Below are 23657 nucleotides of genomic sequence, written 5' to 3' on the forward strand. Positions count from 1 at the left end.
TTTGATTTTGATGAAACAATAAGAAAATTAAAAACATCAAAGTGGAATATAAAAAGTACTATCAATGTATTTTACATAAAACAGCAATAAAGACTTTTATCGAAAAAGCGAGTATTTGAATTAAAAAAAAGTAAGCTAGACTTTACAATAATATTATTTACTAAAGTAAATAAAAGTCTTGTCCGTACTTTTGTACTAAATTTGAAATTTTAATTTTCAATGCAACAAAAGTTTTTGAAGTTTTAAACTTAAAAAGTATAAGTTCCCAATGAATGGGATAACGGGGTATAACGGTCGTAGTGATGAGGGTGTAAATTTGATCATTGAGACAACGGTTCATTGAGATCAATTTAAGTACCTTATTAATTTTGATATTGACGACGACGACGATATCAGTCATATGACTGCCAGAGCGCGGCCCGAAGATAAAATGTCAGCTGGGCTGCGAAATCGAACTGGAAAATACGCACAGTGGGAAAGGCTCATACAGATCAAACCGACATTTTATGATGTTCGTATAAAAAAAAATCAAACCATTTTCTAAACCTTTGCGTTGCTGTTCTCTATTTTTGTTGTTGTTAACAATCGTGATAAAAACATGGAACATAAATTTGTGATAATAATATGACACAAAAACATTAAAAATTCGGCTTGAACTGCGATAGCGCTCTCCCGGTGTGTGGTTCTTGTTGATGATGTGTCAAAGGCAGGGAAGAAATTAACAAAATTATGGCATAAATTGGCGAGTGTTATTGTTCTGTTTTGTGTTGGGCTTTCTGTGTCCTTCGGTCGTTGTTTCGTCCTAGATGTTTCACACCTTTCCATCCTGGGCTGAAAGCTGTTGCTAGCGATGGATGGAAAGCCAGCTCCACCGGCCGGCAGTGGTGGCGAGCTGTTCAGCTTGCCGGCTGGTCCGGCATCTTTGTGTTTCGACAAGAACGAATTCATGAAGGTATCTGCTGCGCCTGCCAAGGTTTCCCCCAGTCTGTGTTCCTGACCGTAGCTCAACTACGTTTGATACCTTCCCTAGAAAACATTCTCCGTCGATGAGTTCCTGCACGAGAACCGAAATGCCGGCAGTCTGGAGATCATTCGCGATGACCTGGGCCTCTACCTGAAGGTACTACGGTCGGCGATGATTGAGCTGATCAATCAGGATTACGCCGATTTCGTAGACCTGTCCGCGAATCTTATCGGGCTGGACCAGCAGATCGAGGCCATCGAGGGGCCGCTGCAGAAGCTGCGCACCGAAGTCGACCAGGTGAAAGGTGCCCTCGAGGCGAGCATGAGCGAAATTGCCAGCTGTCTCGAGCAGAAGAAGCTGCTGCGTTCGTACAAAAAATCGCTCCAGAGCTTGGCCAGAGCGCAAGCTTCGCTGCACAAGCTCGAGGACATGCTGCTCGGCGACAGGAAGGACCAGATCGATGCCACCCTGCTGGAGCGAGCGGCACTGGAATCGATTCAGCTACAGTTTAACATCAAGTTCTGTCGCGACTTCCTGGACGACGGCAAGCAGCGTCTCGCGCAGGACCTCTGGAGCGAGCTGCTGGCCCGGCTGAAGGGTTACTTTCTGCGTGCGCTGGGCGAGCCGGAACCGAAGGAGCTGGAACGGTGTCTGCGCATCTACTGCACGCTGGACGAGTGCCGCACGGCGGAGGAAGTGTTTCGGGGCGAAATTGTCGCCCCGTTCATGAACCGCGCCATCTCGGAAAGCAGCCTGCAAAACTCGCCCCAGGGGCTGACCGGGATCTACAATCAGATACTGGACTTTGTCTCGATGCGCATGAAGCAGCTGTGCCAGCTGACGAAGCGCAACGGCAAAGTGAAGGGCTACAACTTTATCGTGAACAGCTTCTGGGCCGAGGTCGAGCGACGCATGGAGACGAACATGTCGTCGATCTTTGCGCCCGGCAATCCGGATGCCTTCTATCAGAAGTACAAGTGTACGCTCGAGTTCCTGGAGCGCATCGAGCTGATCATCGACGATGCGGACGACGTGGCGCAGTTCAAGGCGCACGCGCAGTACCGCAGCTTTCAGCTGCGCTGGAACCTGCCGGTGTACTTCCAGATCCGATTCCAGGAGATCGGTGCCGAGCTGGAGGCGTGCTGCAGCGAATCCGCTTCACGCCAGTTGGCCACCAGCATATCCGCATCCCAGTTTAATGTAGCGCAATTTTCCGCCGCCCTGACGGCCATTTCCCGCTGCTGGCAGGATGGTGTGTTTCTGCCGCAGCTGTTCCATCGGTTCCTTAAGCTCACGCTGCAGATTCTCGCGCGGCTAAGCGTGTGGTGTGGAGAAGCCTTCCGACCGGACGGGGCAAGTCAAGAGGCGGCGAACGGCGCTCCGGAGGGGCAGACGGAGCGCATCCGCTTTCTGGTGGCGCTGTACTCTGATCTGCGAAATATCGAGCTGAAAATTCCGTCAATAGTGAACCTGATCGTGGAGAAAAGCCCACCGTCTGGGGTGGCTCGCGGCGAGCTGGAAGCGATAGTGGGCGAGAGCGGGACTGCATTCGGCGAGAGGCGCTCACAGTTGCAGCAGCTGATTGTGCGAGAATTGATCGGCGCCAGCATACCGCAGCTGCGGCAGGTAAGCGATATACCGCGCCTGTACCGGAAGACGAATCGTGACGTGCCGAGCCGTTGCTGTGCGTACGTGGAGCAGCTGCTTGCACCGGTGGATTCGTTTCGCAAGGGCTACATCTCGATGATAGGGGTCGAAGCGATGCGTGATTTTCAAATCGGCGTCTTCAACCACGTGACAGTGCAGTAAGTGCCGATGGGACGGCGGAAACGCATTAGGCGGGACTATTTATGAACATGTTTTTTTTTTTTATTTTCTTCCCCAAAGATTCTACCAAGTAATCGACGAAGTGTTAACATCCGTCCAAAAGACGGAGGAATCGTTGCGACGGTTGAAAAATCTTCGCGACCGTTCGGGAACGAGCGCATCGTCGGCAGCGGTTGCGCCCAGCACGGATCGCACGGCACCTTCGGATGATGACAAAATTCGTCTGCAACTGCAGGCAGACGTGATGCACTTTGCTCGGTATGTGGAAGACAAGGCACAGATCGGCCGCCAGAACGTGGACAAACTGCCCCAACTGGTTCAGCTGGTGGAGGACGCCATTAAGGGACGGCCATTTGCCATCGAGCAGACGCAGCCGTAGTTGCCTTGTTACGTCCTTTCGCTATATCGACACACTCCTTTCCTATCCACCCGTTAACCCAAAGAGAGTGCATCGTTGGGTCGTCAAAAATGTTTCGGCTCATAGTCAAATGAATAAAACAACCACCACGCAATGTAAACAACAAAATCCGCTAGTGTGCCGTTGTTTCGCCTTCCGCTTCGGCCTCTTCCTTCATCATCTGTTCGATCAGTCGCTTCCGTTCTTCGGCTTGCCGCAGCTGCCTTAGCACCAGACTTTCGTAATCCCGCTCCGTGATGGTACTGCCACCGGATGCCGTCGCTTTAGCTTTTCCCTTCGTCGGCGCCTCTCCAACCCATTCGAGCGTGCACGGATTGTCCAGCCGGCCCTTCTCGAACGTTACCGCCATTTCGGCGGCATCTTTCGTTCGGAACTCTACCAGCGCGCTGCCGTTCTTGCGCGGGCTCATAACGAGCGCATTCAAATCGCCATATTTGCTAAGAAACTTGCGCAGAACGTCCTCCGTGTAGCCTCCATTCGCTGCATCGCCCCGGTCCGCCTTCCAGCGTATTTTTATCCTATGCTGCGCTGGGTCCCAGCTCGGTGCGGTCGCCGTTTGCATCATGCGCAGCTCCTCCTGCAGCTGGCGGCGCATTAGCTCCTGCTCTTCCTGGATCAGCTTGGAGCCCTCCTTGCGCAGCCGCTCGAATTCCTCCTGGAACAGCTCCTCGGGGGTTTTGTTGCTGGCCGTCTTGTAGCCCCCGGAGGCCGCTTCCTTTGCTTGCCTTTCGCGCTCTTCGAGATCCGCTTTCAGCTTCTGTCGCTTGCTGTCCAGCTGCTTTGTCCGCAGCTGTGCGGCCTTCTTTGCGTTTAGCAACCGATCGTACGCCGCACGGGCCGAAACGTCCATCAGTATTTCCAGCGCCTTCGAAAGCTCCTGGAAGAGCTGGGCCGCCTTCGGGTTGTCGGGATTTTTGTCCGGATGGCATTGTAGGGCTTTTTTGCGGTACGCTTTGCGGATCTGTTTGCGAAAAAGAACGATAATGGTGCGATTAGTAGAATGGAGTGATGCCGGCATCACGGCGGTTTGCGCGCTTTCGGTACCTCTTGCTCTGTTGCCGCGATGTCCACCTCCAGCAGGCCATAGATGTCGATATCGCTGAACTTTTTCACGTCCACCATGGTTAGTGATTAGAAATACGCTCTTTGCAGGACTATATCGTGTTTTATTACACGGAATACGAGCAACGTTTTCGTCTGCAAATAGAAAACTCCCAAGCCGTCCGACGAAAAACAAAAATGTAAATAAATATGCTTTGTGCCATAAAAATGTGTATAGACTCTAGTTCAAGGTTTCAACTTTAATTCATTTCACGTTGTCGTTGAACTGAATCCAAACAAATGTATGGACAGTTTATGGCAAGTACAAAACTCAAGCCAGCTTCACTTGATGTTTGATTCGAAAAAGCGCTTCGTTTTTCTGTTTTCCACTGTGAAGCGTTTAGCTGTCAGTTTGTGTGTTCCCCAGCCGGTGCAGAAAGCAATAGCAAAACAAAACAGTCGACTCATTGCCTTGTCTTATTCAAATTGTCCCGGGCCGAAAGTGAAGTTAGTGTGCCGTTTTTTCCCCCGTTTTCCACAACCAAACCAGCGTCATGTTTTCCTTCAAGCGAGAGATCGACTTCACCGGCTACAGCTTTATTGTGCCCTCGGTCAGCGTGGGCAACGTGCCGCAGCTCGCAGCCGATGCCGTGATCGAGACGCTCCAGCTAGAACCGATCGGTCTGCTTTGGTCCCCGGCCCTGGTCCCGATCGTCGGTGCGCCAGCGTTTGAGCACACGGGGGGTAGCGATGCGATAACCACCACGGCCGAGCTGTACGTTTCGCAGGAGAAGAAACTGCTGGTGCTGCAGCTCCGGGCGCCGCTGGTCGGCCCGCTCCGACAAACCTTCCTGGATGAGCTGGGCGATTTCGTGCGCGATCGGAAATTCTCGCACGCCATCCTGCTGTCCAGCTGCTTCTCGCACGAAAAGTTCGACATCCGCACCGGACCGTTCCGGTACGTTGCGAACGAGCAGTACGAAGCGCAGTCGCCGGATGCGGCCCACCTGAAGGACGACCGCTGGACAAAGCATAGCGGCGGCGTCATCCACGGGGGAGGCTTCGCCTCGAAGCTGCTGGACGGGCTTACCGCGCGCCAAGTGCCGGCAGTCGTTTTCTTCATGTACGTTTCCGAGGGTGACAACACGGCGGAAGGATTGATGCTGGCCCGCATGTTGAATGCGATCAGCGGCGAGCGTTTGCTGGCGTCCGAGCGGACCGACTTCCGATGGCCCAGCTCGTGGAAGCATCTGTTCGGTACAGCCCATCCGAGAACGTTGTATTGAGGTGGCGGTGGCCCGATCAGTTCACGATGTAGCTGAAGCATACTTTTTAAAATTACTGTACAATATGGGTGTGGCGTACTGGGGCGGGAATACAACACTGTGGTGAACAAATAAAGAAGCATCGATGTATGTATATCTCTAAAAGAGAGTAATTGAACTCAAAATCGTTCGTTTTCGGATACTCAAGCCAAAAGAAGTCACACACACACACAGCCATTCAATTCATTTTTGTAGAATAAAAAATCTTATTGCATGTTTCGCGAAAGACGTTACATCTAATCGATCGTTGATCAGACACGACACGACACGTGGTCGCTTTGTTGCTTTTCCTCTCACGGTAGCTAGCTTCCCAACTAACTGTTACTTTTGCTCGTTTGTTTGTTTGTTTGCTTGCTTGTTCTTCACAACGAATATGTTACAGAAAACAGAAGACCACCCCTATCACCCTACACCCCAGTGGTGGTGGTGGTGGTGGTTGCACTAAACAGGGAGCTGCTGCCGGTTTGGCGCATACTGAATAGAGCCGCATTTTGAATCAACTTCTTATACTCGAAAGGAAAGCTCGTGATCGGTGTTTTAAACGATATGCACTGTGCACCTGTTTGGGCATCAGTGGGGGTGTTTACACATGACACAGATGGCTGCAACTGTGCATCTTCGTAGGGAATTAGTCCCGATGCCCTCCCTTGTGGGCTTGACGTTCGGGTTGGTGAAATATTTACACTTACTAGATAATGCACAGAGTAGCGAAAGGTAAGAAAGGTTTAGAAAAAAAAAAACAGTGGCTAATGTACAGAAACTTATATACAAATTCAACATATTCAACAGGGCCGCGCTTCTTGGCTCGTGCCGTTGAACAATGCTTACGTACATCTCCTGCGGAAACTCCTTACAGAGACAGTGTCTGCCTTTTTAGGAACCGATTTGTTACGAATAAGGATTTGCTTGAGTGTTTTCTTCTTCTTCTTCTTATTCTGTTTGCTTGCTTGTTATCTATAGTTGTGATTAATGATAGAGCGTCGCTAAACTATTGTAGAGAATGGTGGAATTATTTGCTGTGTCTATTTTATGCTATGGGGCGTCACACGCGTGATCTCTCGGGAGGGAAAATGAAAATGGTGGTTCGTACTGTGGTTTCCCTTTTTTGTTTTTTTTTCTTGTCCAATTTGTAACGGTTGACGATTTCTCATCTCTATTGGGCTTGTTAACGATGTCATTTTTTGACTGATTGGTATACTTCTTCATCTCGATTCCATTGCTACACATGGGCCTCTCCTTACTTTTATTGCACTTTGCATTTGCAGCAAACAACAGCCATGGTGCGGCAAACAAATTTATTTCATCTCTTCACTCTATACTGCTGCTTCCGAACTGGTTTTTGGTGGTATCAATTTTGCTTGTTACTTTCTTTTTTCCTTGTCGTTTATATTAATCTGTTCAACGAGTTTTAAACATTCTTTAAGGTTATTGTTTGTTCTTTTTTGTTGTTGTAGTTTTTGTTTCTCTTCTAAAAGTTTGTCATGTCTTTTTTCTTAACTTTTTGTTTCTTTTTTTTTTGGTATAAACTTGTATAGCAGAGGTAATTGTCAATTTCTCCAAAAAAGCTCTTCCGAAATCTTGTGTTACTTTTTTTTTAATTTCATGATAGTTTTATCTTTTTCCTTTATTTGTCTTTCATCCAAAAATACGTCGAAGCCGAAAAGGTGTGTCTGTGTGTGGGGTGTGTGGTATGTCCGGACACGAAGAACACAAAATCACATCCATTGCTTCTCCATTCTTCCGCCCTTCTTTCGCCGTATCACACAAAACACAAAACGTACATATCACCCGATAAATCTCCCATCACGAGAGAGGCGCCGTGTCACCGTAAAATGTTAAGCTGTGTATAAATATGCTGCTTGCAATGTGTAGAAAAATATACCCATCTTTGCTGGACACACACACTGTCTCTCTCTCTATCTCTTCTTCACTGTAGTCCACCTTCAATCGCGACCTAATGCGCCCCGATTGTGTATGCATATGTGTGTTGTTTGGGTGTGTGGGTTTTAGTTTTTTTTTTAATTTCTATTTCCAACGGTTACTGCGTCATGTGATTCAGTCGTTGCCATCGTATCGCTTCTGCACCGGTTAACCCGTTTCTTGGGGACGATTACTAAATAGACACTCAAACGCTACCTTCATTGATATATATATGTGTGTGTGTATGCTGTAAAGAAGATCTCCCAGAGTGGGATGTATGCTGGCTCTCTCTCCGTGTTAACTCTATTTACATCCTTCTAACGATCACAACACAAGCACACCGGACGTGGCACGCCGGACAGGAAGTTTTGTTAATGAATAAATAATTGCCACAAAAATACGCGGCCAACGACGACGACGACGACCGAGTCCTCCTCCCCAGTCCGTCATCGCATCCCGCGGCCCAACCTAATGCCCTATGGCCTAGACTTACTTAGCATATACGGCTTAAAACTACGCGAAATATTGTACATACATCGATATACAGGGTGCACGGTTCCCGGAGCGATATGCCACGAGTTGGTGCGATGATCTAACTCTAACCTCTAACACCTCTTAAGCTACACGCGGACTTATGGACACTTTTGTAAAGTGACTGGCTCTAGGATTGATTTGTATGGTTTAGCGTTTGTTGCATTTCCGTAACAGTTTTGCATTTTCTCTGTTGCTGCCTGCTCTTGTAGAGCATTAATGTACATGTTTTCACTCTTTCTTTTACTCTCTTTCACTCCCTCTCACTCTCTCTCAGTGTGTTTGCACTGATTTACACACCGCCGGATGTGCGCGGGGATGAGCTCTGTTCAAGCAGAAACAACACTGTGGCCAACGTGATTGCTTGCTTTGGTGTTGTTGCCGTTGCTGCTGCTGCTGCTGCTGCTGCTGCCGTTGTTGTTAGGCGGTGACTTGGATGTTGCTAGCCCTGCAGTTGATGCGGCCGGCGTCATGGAAGCAGTCGCCGCCGTCGCCGTCGCCATCGTTACCCACCTTTCGTTTGGCGGCAACACTTCGATTTCGGACTGCATTTTGATCGTCCTCACCGTCGGATCGTAATAGCCGGCCAGATAGTACGTGTCGTTGTTGTCGTAGATCGCGGTGTACTGCTTCGGATCGGCCCCGAACTTGGCGGTGTACTCCCGCAGGCCCAGCACCTCACACTTGTGCGAGATCGTCTGCACGTCGTTTTCGTCCTCGTGTGGCGACTGAAACAGAGCGCCCTGTCGCAGAGCGGCCGCGAAAAAAAAGGGGGAACGAACATCAAAGGTTAGAGACGCTGCGGAACAGTTTTGCTGCGGCAATGCGGGGACTTACCGGGTACTTCAGGTTGGGGCAGTCCTGCGTCTCCTCGGGATGGTAGAACCACTTGACGCGCACCACCATGTTGTTGGTGGACGTTTCCCACATCGATTCGATGTGCCCGATGTAGGGCCGGTCGGGCCGCCCCGTCGAGAGGAATACGGCCGAGTCGCCCACCTGGAAGAGAACGGCGAAAAGGCGGTCAGTGGACAAATCCGCAAGTCAGAAGCATGGGGGACGGCTTACCGAAATCGTTTCCTTGCCCCGCTGGATGGATTTGTAGAACTGCTTCTTGACGCGCCCGGTCGACCGCCGGTAGCCCTTGCCGCACCAGGCCCACAGCTGGCGGGCGGGCAGGAAGGCCGCGATTTTGCTGCCATTTTGTTCGGTGCACGGTTTCCGCTCCGTCGCCGAGCCTTTCTTCTGCTGCGGTTGCTGTGGGGGGTGGAGAGGAAGGACAGGACACACAAAAAGGAACGGATGAGTTGCAGGTGACGGCACAAACGAATCTGAATCCCCAAACTTACATAATACGATCCGGAGCTTTCGGTGACGGACGAGCTGACCTCCTCCTCCGTCAGCGTGCCGTCCTTCTCCACCGTCGGCGTGCGGGCGACGACACCGCCCTCGGCCCGCTGCACTGCCGGCCGCGGGCTAAACTGACCGGCCGTCTGGGACGCACTGTCGCCCTGCGAGATGTCGTCGTCCATCGAGCCGGAACCGGCCTCGACGGTGGCACCCTCCTCGGGCGAGGACGGCGCCACCAGCACCGCGTCCCGGTGGTGCTTCTTGTGCTTTCGTCGCTTTTTGTGCTTCCGATGCTTGCAGAACTCGTCGTAGCACTTCGATTTGGACTTTTTGTGCTTGTGCACGGTGGTGGTGGTGGTGGTGGTGGTTCCACCGGCCGCCGCCAGTTCCGCATTGTTCGCCGCCAGACGGCGCAGCTTGTCTTTGCGTATCTTCTTCAGCCGGCGGCGCTCTTCCCGGTACGCCTCGCCGTGCAGCCGCTTTTCGGCCCGCTCTGTCGTCAGCGCGAAGCTGTTGATGGACGAGCCGCCGGTACCGAGCGGCGAGGAGATCATCGGCGTAACGGTGGCCGTCAGCGGCGTGCCGGACGACGGCTGGATATGTGGCACTGGTGGATGACCGACGATGGTCTGTTGCTGTGGCTGGTGCTGCTGTTGCTGCTGTTGTTGCTGTTGTTGCTGTTGCTGTTGCGGCACCATCGAGACTGGCCCGAGCGTTCCGAGCTGGGGGCACGGTTCGGAATGGCTCGGTTGGCGCTTACGCTTGCCTAGCGATAAAAGAGGATTGGGATCGTATTCTGGAGTGTTGTTCGTATTGATCGGTTCGTTTTTTTGGTTTTTGGTTTATGATTTTTTGTTGTGTGTGTGTTGGCGATTTTTATGCAACAAAAAAACGAAGGTGGGGAAAATACGTTGTTGTTGTTGTTGTGGGCGTCGATGTTGTCGCGTTATTGTTGGGTTGTTGGTTCACACATACACAAACACACACGCACGCAACAAACGAGCACAACGGGGACACACGCACACACAAACACGATTTGTCATGGCGGTGGTGGTAGTAGTTGTCGAGGAGGTGGTGGTGGTGGTGGTTGTGGTATGGCACGCAGAGGTGGTTGCAGGTTGTTTGGTTGGTTGGTTGGTTGGTTGAAAACGCAAAAAACCCGAGAAAAAGAAAAAAGGAAACAATGTAAAACATAAAACTTAAAAACATAACCAAACGCATATTTCTCCGCTCAACACTCCGCAACATAGAAACGGTCTTTAAACGGGGGGAGGGCGCGCAAGGGGGAAATTGGGAATGTGAGTACGGGATGCAGGAAGAGAAAGAAATAGAGAGAGAGAGAAATAGAGAGACACGGTGAGATGACAAAAGAGAGTGATGGAGAGGACTGCAGGGGTTGTGCAGCTTCAAACTGAAGAATGTTCTCTTTTTTTTAAGGAAAGAAATACAACGTCCGATCTCACATCACACACCACGTGTCTCAGAGGAGAAGTAGTAGTAGTGGTAGTCCGGGCGGCAGAAGCTTCTAGTGATGGGAAAAAATCAAGTTTTCGTCAGAATCGATTCCAGCTAGCTCCGAAGTTTTTTGGAATCGATTCCGGATCGGTAGGTCCGGATCAGTTTCCGAAATCGATTACGGAATCGAAACCGGAATCGGCTCTGGAATCGGCTCCGAAATCGGAACCAGAATCGGTTTCGTAATCGGAACCGGAATCGGAAATCAAAATCGGCTTCGAGATCGGAGTCGGTTTCGGTATCTCCATTAGAATAGGCGTTTTGGTCCAATGATACAACGTATTGGTTGTTGCAAAGAATCCAAGCTTACTTGTAAACGATCCATTCTCATGGAGATTCCCGGGCTAATTTCGCATCTGAAACTTATTATTTCAATTCAAGAACTGAATCTCATTCCGGAGCTAAATCCAATTCTGGAGTCAATTCTGATTCCGTTTCCGGAGCAAATTACGATTCTCAGGTCGATTGCGATTTCGGAGCCGCTTCCACAGCCAACTCCAGAATTAGCTCCGGAGTCGACTCCGGAATCAGCTCCAAAGTTGACTTTGGAATAAGTTCCGGAGTCAACTTTGGAATCGGCTCCGATATCGGAATCGATTCCAGCATCGGAATCGAATCCGGAGTTGATTCCGAACACGGAATCGGAATCGGGTAAGTCCGATTCCGAGCTCCCACCACTAGAACCTTCCCTTTGGCAACTACAGAAGTACAGTCTCCATAAGACCGTAGAGCGGCGGTAAGAATCGGCACAAACTTAGGGCTAACTTGTCACACACTCACACTCACGCACGCGTACACTCATACAGATGAAAACAGATTAAGGTTGTTACAGGGAGTCGCACTATCACTCACAGGGAAAGGAAAGCTCTACCGTACAGGGGGGTAGGAGGATCAAGCGGATCATGCTACTGGGAGGAGGACCATCTCTCGTAGGACGTGGAGGAACACGGGGGCAGCAACACGACAACGCAAAGAGCTATCAACACTTACCGACTATCGGGTAGTCGCTCATCAGGAAGCGAATGTCCTCGAGGGCGATCTTGCCATTGTCCCCGTCGTCGAACTCGACGTTCACGAAGCGTTTCTCCGGATCGGGCGAGGCCGGTTCGGCTGCCACGCCCGGGTACAGGCAGCGATACTGCTGGCTCCAGTAGGCGCAGAGCCGCGTTCCGGGAATGATGTCGTCCACCGACTTGGGCGCTACTTCCAGGATCTGCAAGGAAAGGCCGGATTAGCTGCTGCAGAGCTTCCGCCGTCCAGAAGCGTTGTCACCATTCCTGTACTTACCGCATCACGCAGCACCTCCTCCCGGGACATGATGTGCGGCCGATTGCCACGCTCGCCGTCCAGCGTCACTGCGTAAATGTCGGGCGGCTGCACCGCACTCAAACACCCGGCATAGAATAGCCCGCCCATCGCGGTCAGCACGCGCGTTTTGTCCTTGCCCAGGTGCTCGCTCGTCAGCAGGCAGCGCTGATCGATGCGCTTCTTCTCCGAGCTGCGCCGTTTGCGGTCCTTGCTGCGCGACTTTTTGCGCTTCACGATCGGTGGTGGCCCACCGACCAGCGTGCCGTTGGTGGCGCCGTTGGCAGCAATCAGATGCGGCTGCGGTTTCATTAGCGGCGTCACGACGGCCGCCTTCACCGGGGACACCTTCAGGCCGACGAGCGGGTTCACCTGCGCACTGACGGTGCCGCCGGCCGCACCCGTCTTCACCTTGTCGAAGATGGACGGCTTGCCGCCGAAGATGGAGAACGCCGCATCGGACGGTTTGCTGTTTTCGTCCTCGAACGCAAACACACCGCCGGCGGGCGATCGGATCTTCACCTGCGGCTTCAGCGAGCTGTCCGACAGGTTGCTGGTGTCGTCGCTCGTCGTGGCGCTCTCGAACTTGGACGAATGGATGGGCGACTTTTTGAACTTGGACTCGCTGATGTGATGGTGGTGAGGGGGGTTGGGCTGCTGCTGCTGCTGTTTCGCGTGTCCCAGCCCAATGGTTCCCCCGTTCGGGCCACTGTGATGCAACACGTGGCTCCAGTGGTTGTGATGCTGCTTCTCCGGCTTTTGATGTGTCGCCGCCGCATCCTTCACGCCACTATCGCGCGTGTTCTTCGACGCGAGGATGTAGCCCACCAGGCTCTTCGGTTTCTTCGCCACGATCGTCTCGGTCAGCGTCAGCTCGTCGTGCTTCTTCGGGATGCCGCCCTTGCGCTTCGAGTAGGACAGCCGCTCCATCGAGCAGGCGTCGTCGTCCTCCCGCTTGCCGCTCGAGTCCGTGTCCGAGCTGAGCTTCGGCAGCTCCACGAACGTGGTCGAGTTGGACGAGGAGGAAAAGTTGGGCGATAGTGCTGGGATGGTGCTGAACTTGGGCCCGCCTAGCCCGTGACCGAGCACGGACCCGGGCACGACGCCTCCCGCACCCGACGACGTGCTGCCCGACCCGAACGTATTCAGCATGGCGCCGCCGGCCGCCGCCATTGCGCCGAACCCGCCAAAGTACGCCTTGCCCATGTCGGGGATGCGCACCATGCCGCTGTTGGCCAGCGGCTTCACCTTCGCCACCGCCGCCGTGCTCATCTGCTCGAGCTCGCGCTTCTTCTCCTCGCACTGGCGCGTGATCCGCTCCAGCCGCTCCTTCATGTCCGACTCGATCACGCTGAACAGCTCGTTCGCGGTCGGCCACTGGGACCGGCAGCAGCGATGGTCCTTCTCGTCCGCGTCCTTGCAGCTGCACCGGTTCATCTTCGCCTTGATGCGCGTGAGGCTTTCCTTCAGCTCCGCGTCCAGGTCAGCACCGTCGGCGTCGGGCGACGTGCCGTCCGAGCTGTGCTTGCGGCGCTTCTCCGCCCGCCGCAGCTCCTTCTCGTGTTTCGATTTTTTGCTCGATTTCTTCCCACTGCCATCCTTGGAATGTTTGTGGTGTTTGCGCTTGCGTGAGCCATGCTCGACGCCGCCGGCCGACGCGGCCAGCAGGGCCAGGGCGTGGTGCGTCGGTGCGGCTCCGATGCCCGGGTACTCCTGCTGCTGGTGCTGCTGCTGGCTTCCCACTGCTTGTTTAGCACCGCCCGCAGCATTCGGTGGAGATGCTGGCGGGGACGCTGTGCTGCTGCTGGAGCTGCTTGGCGATATGTTGCTGCTGTAGCTGCTGCCGCTGCTGCTGCTGCTGCTGCCCGAGCTGCTGGATGTGGCGGGTGAGTCTTTCTTGAACATTCCCTCCTCCTGGAAGCGCTGCTCGGCGAGGGCACAGAGCAGGTTCAGCCCTCCCATGGGCTCGTCCGTGCGCAGGAACGCTTCCGGCACGGCTGGTGGCGCCGCAGCGACCGGTGGCGTCGTGAGCTGGCAGGAGGCTGCTGCCGCTTGCCCTAGTTCCGGCGGGGCTGGGGCGGCGGCGGGTAACGATGGCACTGGGTGGGATGAAGCCGGCTCTGGTGGCAGCTGCGGTGAGATCGGTTCCTTCTTGATCAGTGAAGACTTCTTCTGGAACACCTCGATACTGTGGGACAGAAGCTCCAGCCCGCTCAGATCCACTGGATGGTCCTGCTGCGTGATGGGCGCACCTCCTCCTCCACTCGACCGGCCTGCCAGCTCCTTTTCACTTCTCGCTGGCGCGGGCCCGGTCGGCGAGTGGAGCTCCAGCTTCGTCAGTCTTCGCTGCGGGCCGCCGGCGACGCTGGCCGCTGGAGCGACGGAAAGGTTTTCCGGCTCGTGCTGGATGGGTGCCAGCGGCTGGGGAAGGGGCGTCGCCGGCGGTGCTGCTACACCCGTCCGACCAACCGGCTCCAGCTCCATCTCGACCTGATCACAGTTGGAGGTGCACGTGGCGTTCAACAGGCCCGACGTGGACAGGTCCGGCTCGATCGCCGAATCGCCACTGCTGTTGATGAGCGTGCTATGGCACAGGGATTGTTCGCTTGCAAGCGCGTGGTAAGCGGCCGCCAGGGTCGCATCCGTCGACATGTTGGTGGCCGGCTCGGGGCCGCCCGTCGTTTCCGACTCGGCACCACCAGCACCAGCACCACCGGTTGGCGGTTGCGTCGTCTCGTCCTCGCTCATGATCGGCGTGTCCGTCTGTATGTTGGCGTCCTGCACTTCGGGCGCTTCCGTTATCTCCGCCGCTCCACCGTCCGTCGCGTTGGTTTGCGCGTGCAGCGTGCCGGTGGTATTGGTGGCATTGGTCGTGGTGGTGGTGTCGGGCGGAGGCGTCAGACAGGTGGTGGTAGCCGGCACCTCGGACAGCACCAACGGCGGAGGATGGCTGCTAGTGGCAATATGGTGCGCCGAGTGGCTAAAGCCGGCCAGCAGCGTCGTGGACAGAGCGGAAGGCGGCGGCGTGTGGTTGGTGATGCCCGCACTGAGCGTCCCGCCGGCCGCCGGCGCTGCTTCCAGCAGTGCGGGCGGCTTGGAGGGATGGTGCGGCGCGATGTGTATTAAGCTGCCCGGTTGAAAGAGCAGCTGCGACGTCAGATCGCTGGTCGCCGTCAGGGCAAGGTGCGAATGGGAGGCTGCCCCGTTCGTGAGCGCACTCGCTGCCGTCGAACCGGCCGACGTGCTCGATTTGTCCAGCTCGCTCAGCGTGCCGAAAAGGGAGGTGGCCAGATGGGACGTGGACGCAGCAGTCGTAGCGCCACTGATCGTACCCGCGATACCGGCACTGGTGGAGCAGTCTTCGAGCTTGATAAATGCGTGCGGTGCCGGTATGGGCAGGGGAATCGTGGGCTGGCCGCAGGTGCTGCCCGATCCGGCACTCGATCCGGCCGCGCTGCCCGTCGTTTGCGATTGCTTGCCGCCGGCACTGGAGGACGTTCGCTTGCCACTCGATTCAGCGGACGTCAGCGCAAGGTACCGGGTGCTGTGGTGCGATTGTGTGTGCTGCTGCAGTGGTGGGGGAAGGAAGAAACAAACGGGTAAAAGGGACATTAGAGTGCTGCTGCTGCTGCTGCTAAACCCAAATCGAGGGAAATCGATAAAGACGTCAAAGCCGGAGGACGTGGGCACGTGACATACCTGATGGAGCGTTGTGCTGGCCGTGCTCATGTAGTCCGAGCTCAGCATCTGCAGCGGAGCCAACGGTGGTGGCTGGAGCTGCGGCTGCGGCGGCGGCGGAAGCTGCGGCAGGAGCAGATGCTGCGAGGCGGTCGATTGCGGGTACGAGGGCCACACGACCGCTTGTTGGAATGGTTCTATACAAGAAATATAGATTTTATCTAGAAAGTTTGACGGATTGGCTGTGAAGATGGCATTTTCGTATTATGTTTGGCATTGGAAATCGATCGACGTTTTGTGTGTATGTGTGTGTGTTTGTGTGCGTTTCAATTGGTTATTCGGGTCAGCGAACGAACGTAAATTTCGTCGAAATGAAGGTAGAAAAGAAATAAAGAAAGAAAAAAGAGAGAAAAAATACAATACTGGTAAGTAGAAGCGATACTAAGCAGAGAGAATTAAATGATAAAGTATGAATAATTAAAAAAAAACACATAAAACCAATTCTGTGTTGAGCTGCTCAACCGTACTACACCAACTAGATTAATGTGACTGTAACCAAACATGTGTAACTCTAGTGTGCTACCCCACAGATACTATGGCGTTTAGAGTGCTGCCTGCTATTCCAAGACCCAAAAAGCTCACGTAGAAAAATAATGTACTTTACTTATTGCATGTTTTGCTTTAAAATATGTTGAAATAGTTCTAGCAACAAATAACTCAAATTATAACGTTTTCTAGCTATACTCGGCCTTATTTCTACACCCAACTAACGCTGTCACTTTAATATATCCCGATAAAAAAAATGGTTAGGCTATATACTATTGAACAAAGACAAGCTTACCGATTGTCGCTGCAGCGGGAAGGAACAGAATCTGACCGGTGCTTGGATCCCGCACCAGCTGCAAGCCGACGGGCGGTATCGGCGGCAAGGGCAGCATCGATTCCATGGGGACGGGAGCTGAAAAGATTGAGAAAACGGGTCGAAATTATTGACCAATAATGTCATAAATATTCCTCCACCATCATCATATCACAAGCGGCGATGCATGCACAAGGCGTGTGATGCGCGGGGCGTTCGCGTCCCATCGGTTGAATTTTAAAATATTTCCTCATAATCCTCATCTTCGGAAAGCACCGAAGGGTAGGGCACGAACCGGGGGAGAGGGAGGCAGGAGACAAGGTCCACCCTCTTCCTCCCCCCCTGGTGTAAGTTGTAATAAAAATGAGTGCCATAAATTCTGCACCGCACCAGCGGGTGTTCCGAGTTGCTGGTGTAATATAATTTTTGGTGCTCCGTCTCGCTGGACAATCGCTCGAGGACACATTGGAAGGTTTATTGTACGAGATGGATGATGGCACTTGTCTGAACATTTCATGGCCCGCTAACAAGAAAGGAATTTCAAAGTCGAAAGCATTCGAAGCGTTTACAGCTTTATTTGGTTGGTTTCTTTGTGCTGTACAATCGTTTGCTGGCATAATTTAGAGCTAGTTTAAATATTTTATATTATGCGCGTTTTAAAAAGCAAACTAAAACACACACACACACACACTTCAACGGAATAGATCGCTTTAAATCGACTCTATGCACAGATTTTTGTGCAATAGAAATAAACAAAATCGATCAAAATATTGGACTATCGGTAATTTAATCGAGAATGCACGAGACAAGCTATCGTTAAAAATGAATACGTTGTCAGTAAGAATGTTTCAGATATTAGGGCATTAAGGCTTAAAAATAATTTAAAACAGTGCAGTCAAGTGAACCTAACCAACATCTATAAAAATAAATAAACAACAACACCATCCAAAAGCGAGAGTCAAGCCGCAGTCGGCTGCTACAAACGTGGACAGAAGTGTTGCATGGCGCTTGGATTACAAGTGGCCGAAACCGAACCGAAAGCCGGCCGACCGGATTGGACGAACCGAGCTTCGGCAGTGCACGCACGCTCTCCGATTGGTCGACGGCGCATCTAGGGGCGGAGCTAAAACGCGCCTGCTCGGCCTGGCGAACACAAACGACACCTGCAGCAGCAGCAGCAGCAGCAGCAGCACGGCGAGATGCGCACACTGCACACGCTTGTGAGTAGGGAAAATTATTGGTTTTCGTGTATTACAAGATTTTCGTTGCACACACCGGGGTTTTTGGCGAAGTGCAGTGTTGGTCGCGTGTTGCACTTTCTAAGCCGAGTGCAGAGTCTTTCTGCAAACAAAAAACCCTTTTAACTAGCGAATGATTTTATGCGGAAAGTGTGCGTGTATGCGCTGCCGTTGTTTGATTAGGAGCTGTTTTGAGGCGAAAAATAGAATGAAGGCACGCACTGCCGGAACAGCTAGCCCCAAAACACACACAGGAAGAAAGAGTTAAAAAAATGCTTGCCTCATTATTATGAAACGAACCCCCCTCAATATCTACTGATGCGAACAGCTAATGCAAATGCAGTAAAAAAACCCCGGAATAGAAACTAACTCTTCCCCACTTCTCTCTCTCTCCGTTCCTTCCTTGCCGTTTGCGTGGTTTGCGTGAATATTGGCGTTTTATGCAAAATTAGCTTCTACCACGGACACCACACACCACGGCTTCTGAATATGTTTTGCCGAAACGAAACATGATTAGGGAGGAGTGCCTCCATAATTACATACTCAATCACACACACACGCAGACCGCGCGCGCACATATGCACTCCGCGGTGTGGCGTACGCTATGCACTTTCACGCTCGCGTATTCATTGCGGGGCGTTTTGGGGCCACCGTCCCAATCGCTCTCGAGCCCGTGGGGCAGCAGCAAATCGGACTCTGGAGAAGAAGTGCGAGCTACTAACCGCAGCAACCGATTTTTAATTAGCGCGCCCGTCGTTCGACCAGTGCCCGCCACCGACCGCCGGCTCTAATAGGGGGCCCACCACATCACCACCCCCTAGTTAAGCCCTACGTGTGTGTGTGTGCGTGCTTTTTTTGCTGTTGCTGATTTGCTCCCCTTTTTCCTGCAGTCGTTTCAGTATCCGGAGAACGGGCGACTTGGACGTGTTAATGAGTCGTCTGTCTTTATGTGTGTAGAGTGGCATCGGAGTGTGTGGGGCATCGTGTGTTCTCTGTGTACGCGCTCTCGTGCAATGTACTATGCAACACCGTCCACTCCCCCTTGGGCGATGCAGTAGCAGCAGCAGCAGCAGCAGCAGCAGCAAGTGGTTCCCCATATCCACACACACACCCAGTAATCGGGTGGCTATCGTGCGAGATGCACGTGCATGTTTGTGTGTGTTGCTACACCGCCTATCAACCCTGGCCACAGCGTTCAGCGTTCGCAGTGGAACCGAGAGTGGGACACAACGAAAAAAAAGGGAAAGGCTGTGCAAATTCGATCCCGCCACTGAAGGTACTACTTTTCTGCCGCGAAAATTAGCATATTCATTAGCTATCGCGAAGGCAGCACCCTTCTCCGGGGCCGGTCGGTCCACCGGTCCCGGTTTGGTGAGATGAAGAAAAACTAGCCGCCTATACGGGGCCACTCCACGCGCCGCCCCGGCCAGTTCGATCGTCAACTGACCGGTGTTTGTGTTGTTTCTGCTTCTGTTGCAGATGATGATGATGGTGATGGTGATGATGATGCATTCCAGTATATAGGTGTGCGTGCATAATAATGTTCGCTTGTAGTAGCGGATAAAATAAAGAGAGAAAAAATGACAACAACCCACCACTATCTCGTCCTTGTTCGCTTTTATGCCATGTTTTTGTGCCTCTTTCGATTGTATCGCTTCCTCCGAGCCTTGTGCTGGGCGATCTTTTAAGCTGCTTTGCAAAACTAAGTCTATTACAGGTTGCTTTGCTACACAAAGTTGTCTTTTTTTTGCTCTATGCACGAAATGCACTTCTCCGGTGAAGCAAAACAAGCTGTTTCAGGTGCATCGTCACAATAAACGTCACTTTAAACGGCCATAATTTCAACCTTAATAAGACGGGATGGTGTATCTGTAGATGCTTTCTAGCGATGTTTCAATTCTGCTTCAATCATAATCAGTAAATGTGATCTTCTTTTTTATGTGAGAAAAAGAAAAAAAAGCCGAGCCTATTCATGTGTACTATACTTAGCGAGTTACAGGCCTGACAAGAAGAAGGCGGTGCAATAATAGAGGCTAGATGACGGCTTTGTACGTTTTTTTAACGCAAAAAAACACACACACGCACCTACAATTAGGTCATAAATCTACAGTCTATAGGTAAAACCCTGAAAAAAAAAACTGAGGCAATACGTATGTTGCAAAAAAAAAACCAAACAAAATAAAATAAACCCGATCTCGGAAACATATGAAAAAAACCATTCACACACATCCACACATGATTGTTTGTGCTGGAGGAAAAGGTTTCTCGTTTCTTGCTTTTCTTTTAAAATTTGGTTTCGTTTTTTTTCATTCAATTTGTGAATGCATTTTAAGGCCCTGCGCTGTTGTATAGCGCTTGTTGCACAACCAGAGGAGCGATTGGGACGGGTGGGGAGGGCGCACGGGACGCTTTGGAATAAATTATTTACAGAGTGATAAAAGCAAAAAAGGCAGTTCATGTTTATCCTGATACAACGCATTGTACAGACGTCGCTTGTATAGTTTTTGGGCAAATATGCCTCAAATGCCATAACAATGTTCCATAATGTTGCGTGTGCCCTGCCAAATATATTATCTACACGTATATGTATACAATTTGAATGTGCTCTCTTGGCCCGTTCTGACGAATGACTCGTCTATGTAGGGTTGAAATTTTTGCTATAACGTACATAGAACAGTAATCATTAAAATTAAACATTTCAATTAAATTTAATTTGAGTTTATGTACCAAAAATACCGTTTTTTCATAACTGTACATTTAACTGCAAAACAAGCAAGCAGCGTTTGTGCCAAAAAAAAAACATCACGGAATATTCATAGTCGATTGAATTTTAAAATAAGTAATACGCTTCCACAAATTCCTACAAAAAAGAGGCAAAATACAAAACAAAAAAGGCAAATCGCCACGAACATGATAGTGCACTCCATGCATGATGCATGGATAATTGAATCTGTCTGTTGAATGCATTTGATTGATTCACATTCACGTTTCACGGGCCTTTCGATTGCAATAGGCTATACAAAAATGACCAATTTCTGTACCTCCCCGACCGTGCGACGGATGAATGAACTATGCTTTTTTATCGTATGTTGTTTTTTTTATCAGTTGCATCATTTTCAACGCACGACTAGTGTCGATAGTGGTGGTTTTTTTTTTTGGGTTCGACACTGCAATCGCTTGCACGGTTGGGCTATTGAGCTTTTTTTCCCAACACGCGCACATCTCGCACCAAAGCAGCGCCCGATTCCATGGCTAATAAGAAGCTATTCAGCTAAAGTGCATGTATAGTGGGGGCGGCGTGCGTTGCGTTTTTGTTTTGTTTGTTGCGTTATACCGTGCAATAAAATTAGTATGCGTGGAATTTTACGATTTTTGCTCTTGTCTTTTGCTACGTTTTTTGCCTCTTATCTTTAGCACGATGCAAGAAATAAAAAAAAAAACACACACACACACACACGATGGCGTGCCAATTTATGACAATATCAAAGGTTCCCTACCATAAAACACCTGTGAGCGTGCGAATGAGAGGCTGATGGGTTTTTTTTCTTCCTACTGTTCGTTCGTTCGTTCGTTCGTTCGTTCGGTTCGTTTGCCTATTCTGTACAGTACGGCACAAATGAACGGCTTGTGGATTCATTAGAATTCAATTCATAAATTTAAAACCTTATCGCGGCGCTGGTGGCCCTTTCACGACGACGACGGGTGTCACGCACACGACCCGACGTTAAGTCGGACGGTTGATCCCGGCACCGAAAGCCGGTCGCTTTATCTTTGCAGTAGCAAATGTCCTTCACTGGCTTGCCCCGGCACGGAGGTCCCTTCTTAACCGATGCAGAGACGCCAGTCAGTTGCCTTCCGTTTCGCGGTGTGTGCATGTGTCGGTCTAGCCGCGCGCGGAAAAAGGCAAGGAAACCGAATCTAATGGGATTTTTAATCGGAGCTTAGAACGCACACGCTTTGCAAGTTGGGGTTGGGCTCGCTTCACTCCACACTGCACACGGTGAACAGAGCCCAAAAACCGAGGCAGGACAAAAAATTAACCTCTAAAGTACCGCAATGTATAAAAACCCATCTCACCACAAGGAGTGTGTTGTGTGTGAGGAGCAAATTACCTTACCGAAATAGCATAGCACACACGCGGAACATGGGGGAGCGCTCAAGCTAGAGGAATCAGCATCCAGAGCCACACACTCAACGTTGCCGCTTAGGACAAAGTTTTGCATTTAGCACCACGTGCCCGGGGAGGGAGTCGGAGATTTTTCCAACAAAGTATAATATGAATATTTCATTGGATAAATCACTAATTTATGCTGACTGCTGTGACTGACTGTCTGGCTGTATGTGGTATCTAGTACAGGATCCACTTCTTCCAGCGTGTAACTGAAGGTTGCACATTAGAGCTGTAAACTAGTCACACACATCGAGAGTAATGAAATGGGAACCCATTACTGCCGGATTGCAGTTGATATCGCCTCCGTATTTATAGCCATATGGATTAAGCACACATACACCAGAGCCAGCCGGAGGAGGTGGTGGACACCGAATGCAACAGAGTGTACCGAGAGCGTCCCAACGAGAGCCCCAAGAGAGCCGGCTGGTATCGCTCAATCAGTACCACGGACCAAGTGCCGCTTTAAAACTGGAAAACTTTAATTACTATAAATCCTAATGTGGTCAAGGGGAAAATAATTGCTTTCTGGCATCGTGACAAAATGCTTCCAAAAAGCGGCGATGTATGAAAAGGTATAATGCAATCGCGTCGTAAAAATCTGAAGGAAAAAAAGCGCTTCCAACCATCCACTTTCAAAAGCCAACGACTTCAGAAACGAAAAAAAATGCCCGCACACTCACACGGTCGCGGTCAGAGAGTGGCCTTTGCCGGTTTCGAACGAAATCGAAACGGACGAGATAGCATCATAAAAATTAGTGGCAGCACTCGTCTTCAAAAGAGGCCTGCGAAGTACACGGTGCTGGTGGTGGTGGTGCGGCCTGGGCAAAGTGCGCTTTTATGCGCTCTCGTTCAAAACTATCGTTTAACGGCCGAACGCGCGGGCATACAAATAGAATGAGGACGCGATGATTTTAGAACGGCTTCAAGGGGAGGAAACGGTGGTGGAGAGGAGCTATAACTTTTCCAGACAATTGTGCACCCGAATCAGATAAAGTTAGTGCTGCTCGGAAGGAAGGAGGAGAAAATTGGAAAAGAAGAGCCAAGCGAAGAGGCTCGGTCGGTCGCCGGTACACAGTTGGGCGCGCTCGCCCTGATGGGCTTGTCCTTTCGCTCTGCTACGACAATCATTAGCCATTCGAACGAACCTCCCGCCCTACTGTGGGGCGAGAATCGATCGACATTTATGATCGGGGTGCACTTGGAATGGTTCCAATTTTTTCGACCCACAGCGCGCAGTAACGAAAAGGGAACAGGCAGGCAGAGAGAGATAGAGCATTAGCAAAACTGCTAGGACCCCGGGTAGGAGACGGGCCGCCCTGATGCGCCGGCAGAAGCGTCACACTTCACGGAAATAGGCTTCAAGCCATTTGCTGCGCGGGCAGGCACACGGGCAGGCTCTGGCACCATTGCTCTCTGTCCGTTGCAGGCTCGATGCTTTTCCTTTATCGCGTGGTGTACTACAATCCCAATAAATGTCATCCGGGCGCTTTTCTTTGTTCGGCACCAGCCGATGAT

The 23657-nt window shown here is 51.3% G+C and overlaps 4 protein-coding genes across 11 annotated transcripts in view; 2 read left to right on the plus strand and 2 right to left on the minus strand.

The window, feature by feature from the left end:
- Positions 1-681: 681 nt before the first annotated feature.
- Positions 682-3317, plus strand: LOC120948426 (conserved oligomeric Golgi complex subunit 2). The gene is made up of 3 exons (XM_040364725.2): positions 682-952; positions 1031-2769; positions 2852-3317. Exons 1-3 carry the CDS (start codon positions 851-853, stop codon positions 3168-3170), a joined length of 2160 nt encoding a protein of 719 aa, XP_040220659.2. The 5' UTR covers positions 682-850; the 3' UTR covers positions 3171-3317.
- Positions 3306-4472, minus strand: LOC120948427 (dnaJ homolog subfamily C member 17). Its single transcript, XM_040364726.2, has 2 exons — positions 4254-4472; positions 3306-4170 (listed from the first exon to the last, which is right to left on the minus strand). Exons 1-2 carry the CDS (start codon positions 4329-4331, stop codon positions 3322-3324), a joined length of 927 nt encoding a protein of 308 aa, XP_040220660.2. The 5' UTR covers positions 4332-4472; the 3' UTR covers positions 3306-3321.
- A 169-nt stretch (positions 4473-4641) lies between these two features.
- LOC120948428 (proteasome assembly chaperone 2) lies at positions 4642-7669 on the plus strand. Its single transcript, XM_040364727.2, has one exon. The coding sequence runs from the start codon at positions 4805-4807 to the stop codon at positions 5534-5536; it is 732 nt and encodes a 243-aa protein (XP_040220661.1). The 5' UTR covers positions 4642-4804; the 3' UTR covers positions 5537-7669.
- Positions 5758-23657, minus strand: part of LOC120948425 (protein winged eye) — a 277477-nt gene continuing 259577 nt past the window's right edge. For 4 of the 8 annotated variants that reach the window (XM_040364716.2, XM_040364724.2, XM_040364723.2 and 1 more), the window contains 8 exons: positions 16716-16832; positions 15896-16116; positions 12179-15763; positions 11882-12104; positions 9376-10172; positions 9095-9283; positions 8864-9025; positions 5758-8769 (listed from right to left, as the gene is read on the minus strand). In XM_040364716.2, coding sequence (XP_040220650.2) covers positions 8356-8769; positions 8864-9025; positions 9095-9283; positions 9376-10172; positions 11882-12104; positions 12179-15763; positions 15896-16116; positions 16716-16832 — 5708 coding nt within the window. In that variant the 3' untranslated portion in view covers positions 5758-8355. The other 4 variants (XM_040364718.2, XM_040364719.2, XM_040364721.2 and 1 more) reach the window with 4 other exon arrangements.

Source organism: Anopheles coluzzii, chromosome 2 (assembly GCF_943734685.1).
Source record: "Anopheles coluzzii chromosome 2, AcolN3, whole genome shotgun sequence".
NCBI lineage: Eukaryota > Metazoa > Arthropoda > Insecta > Diptera > Culicidae > Anopheles > Anopheles coluzzii.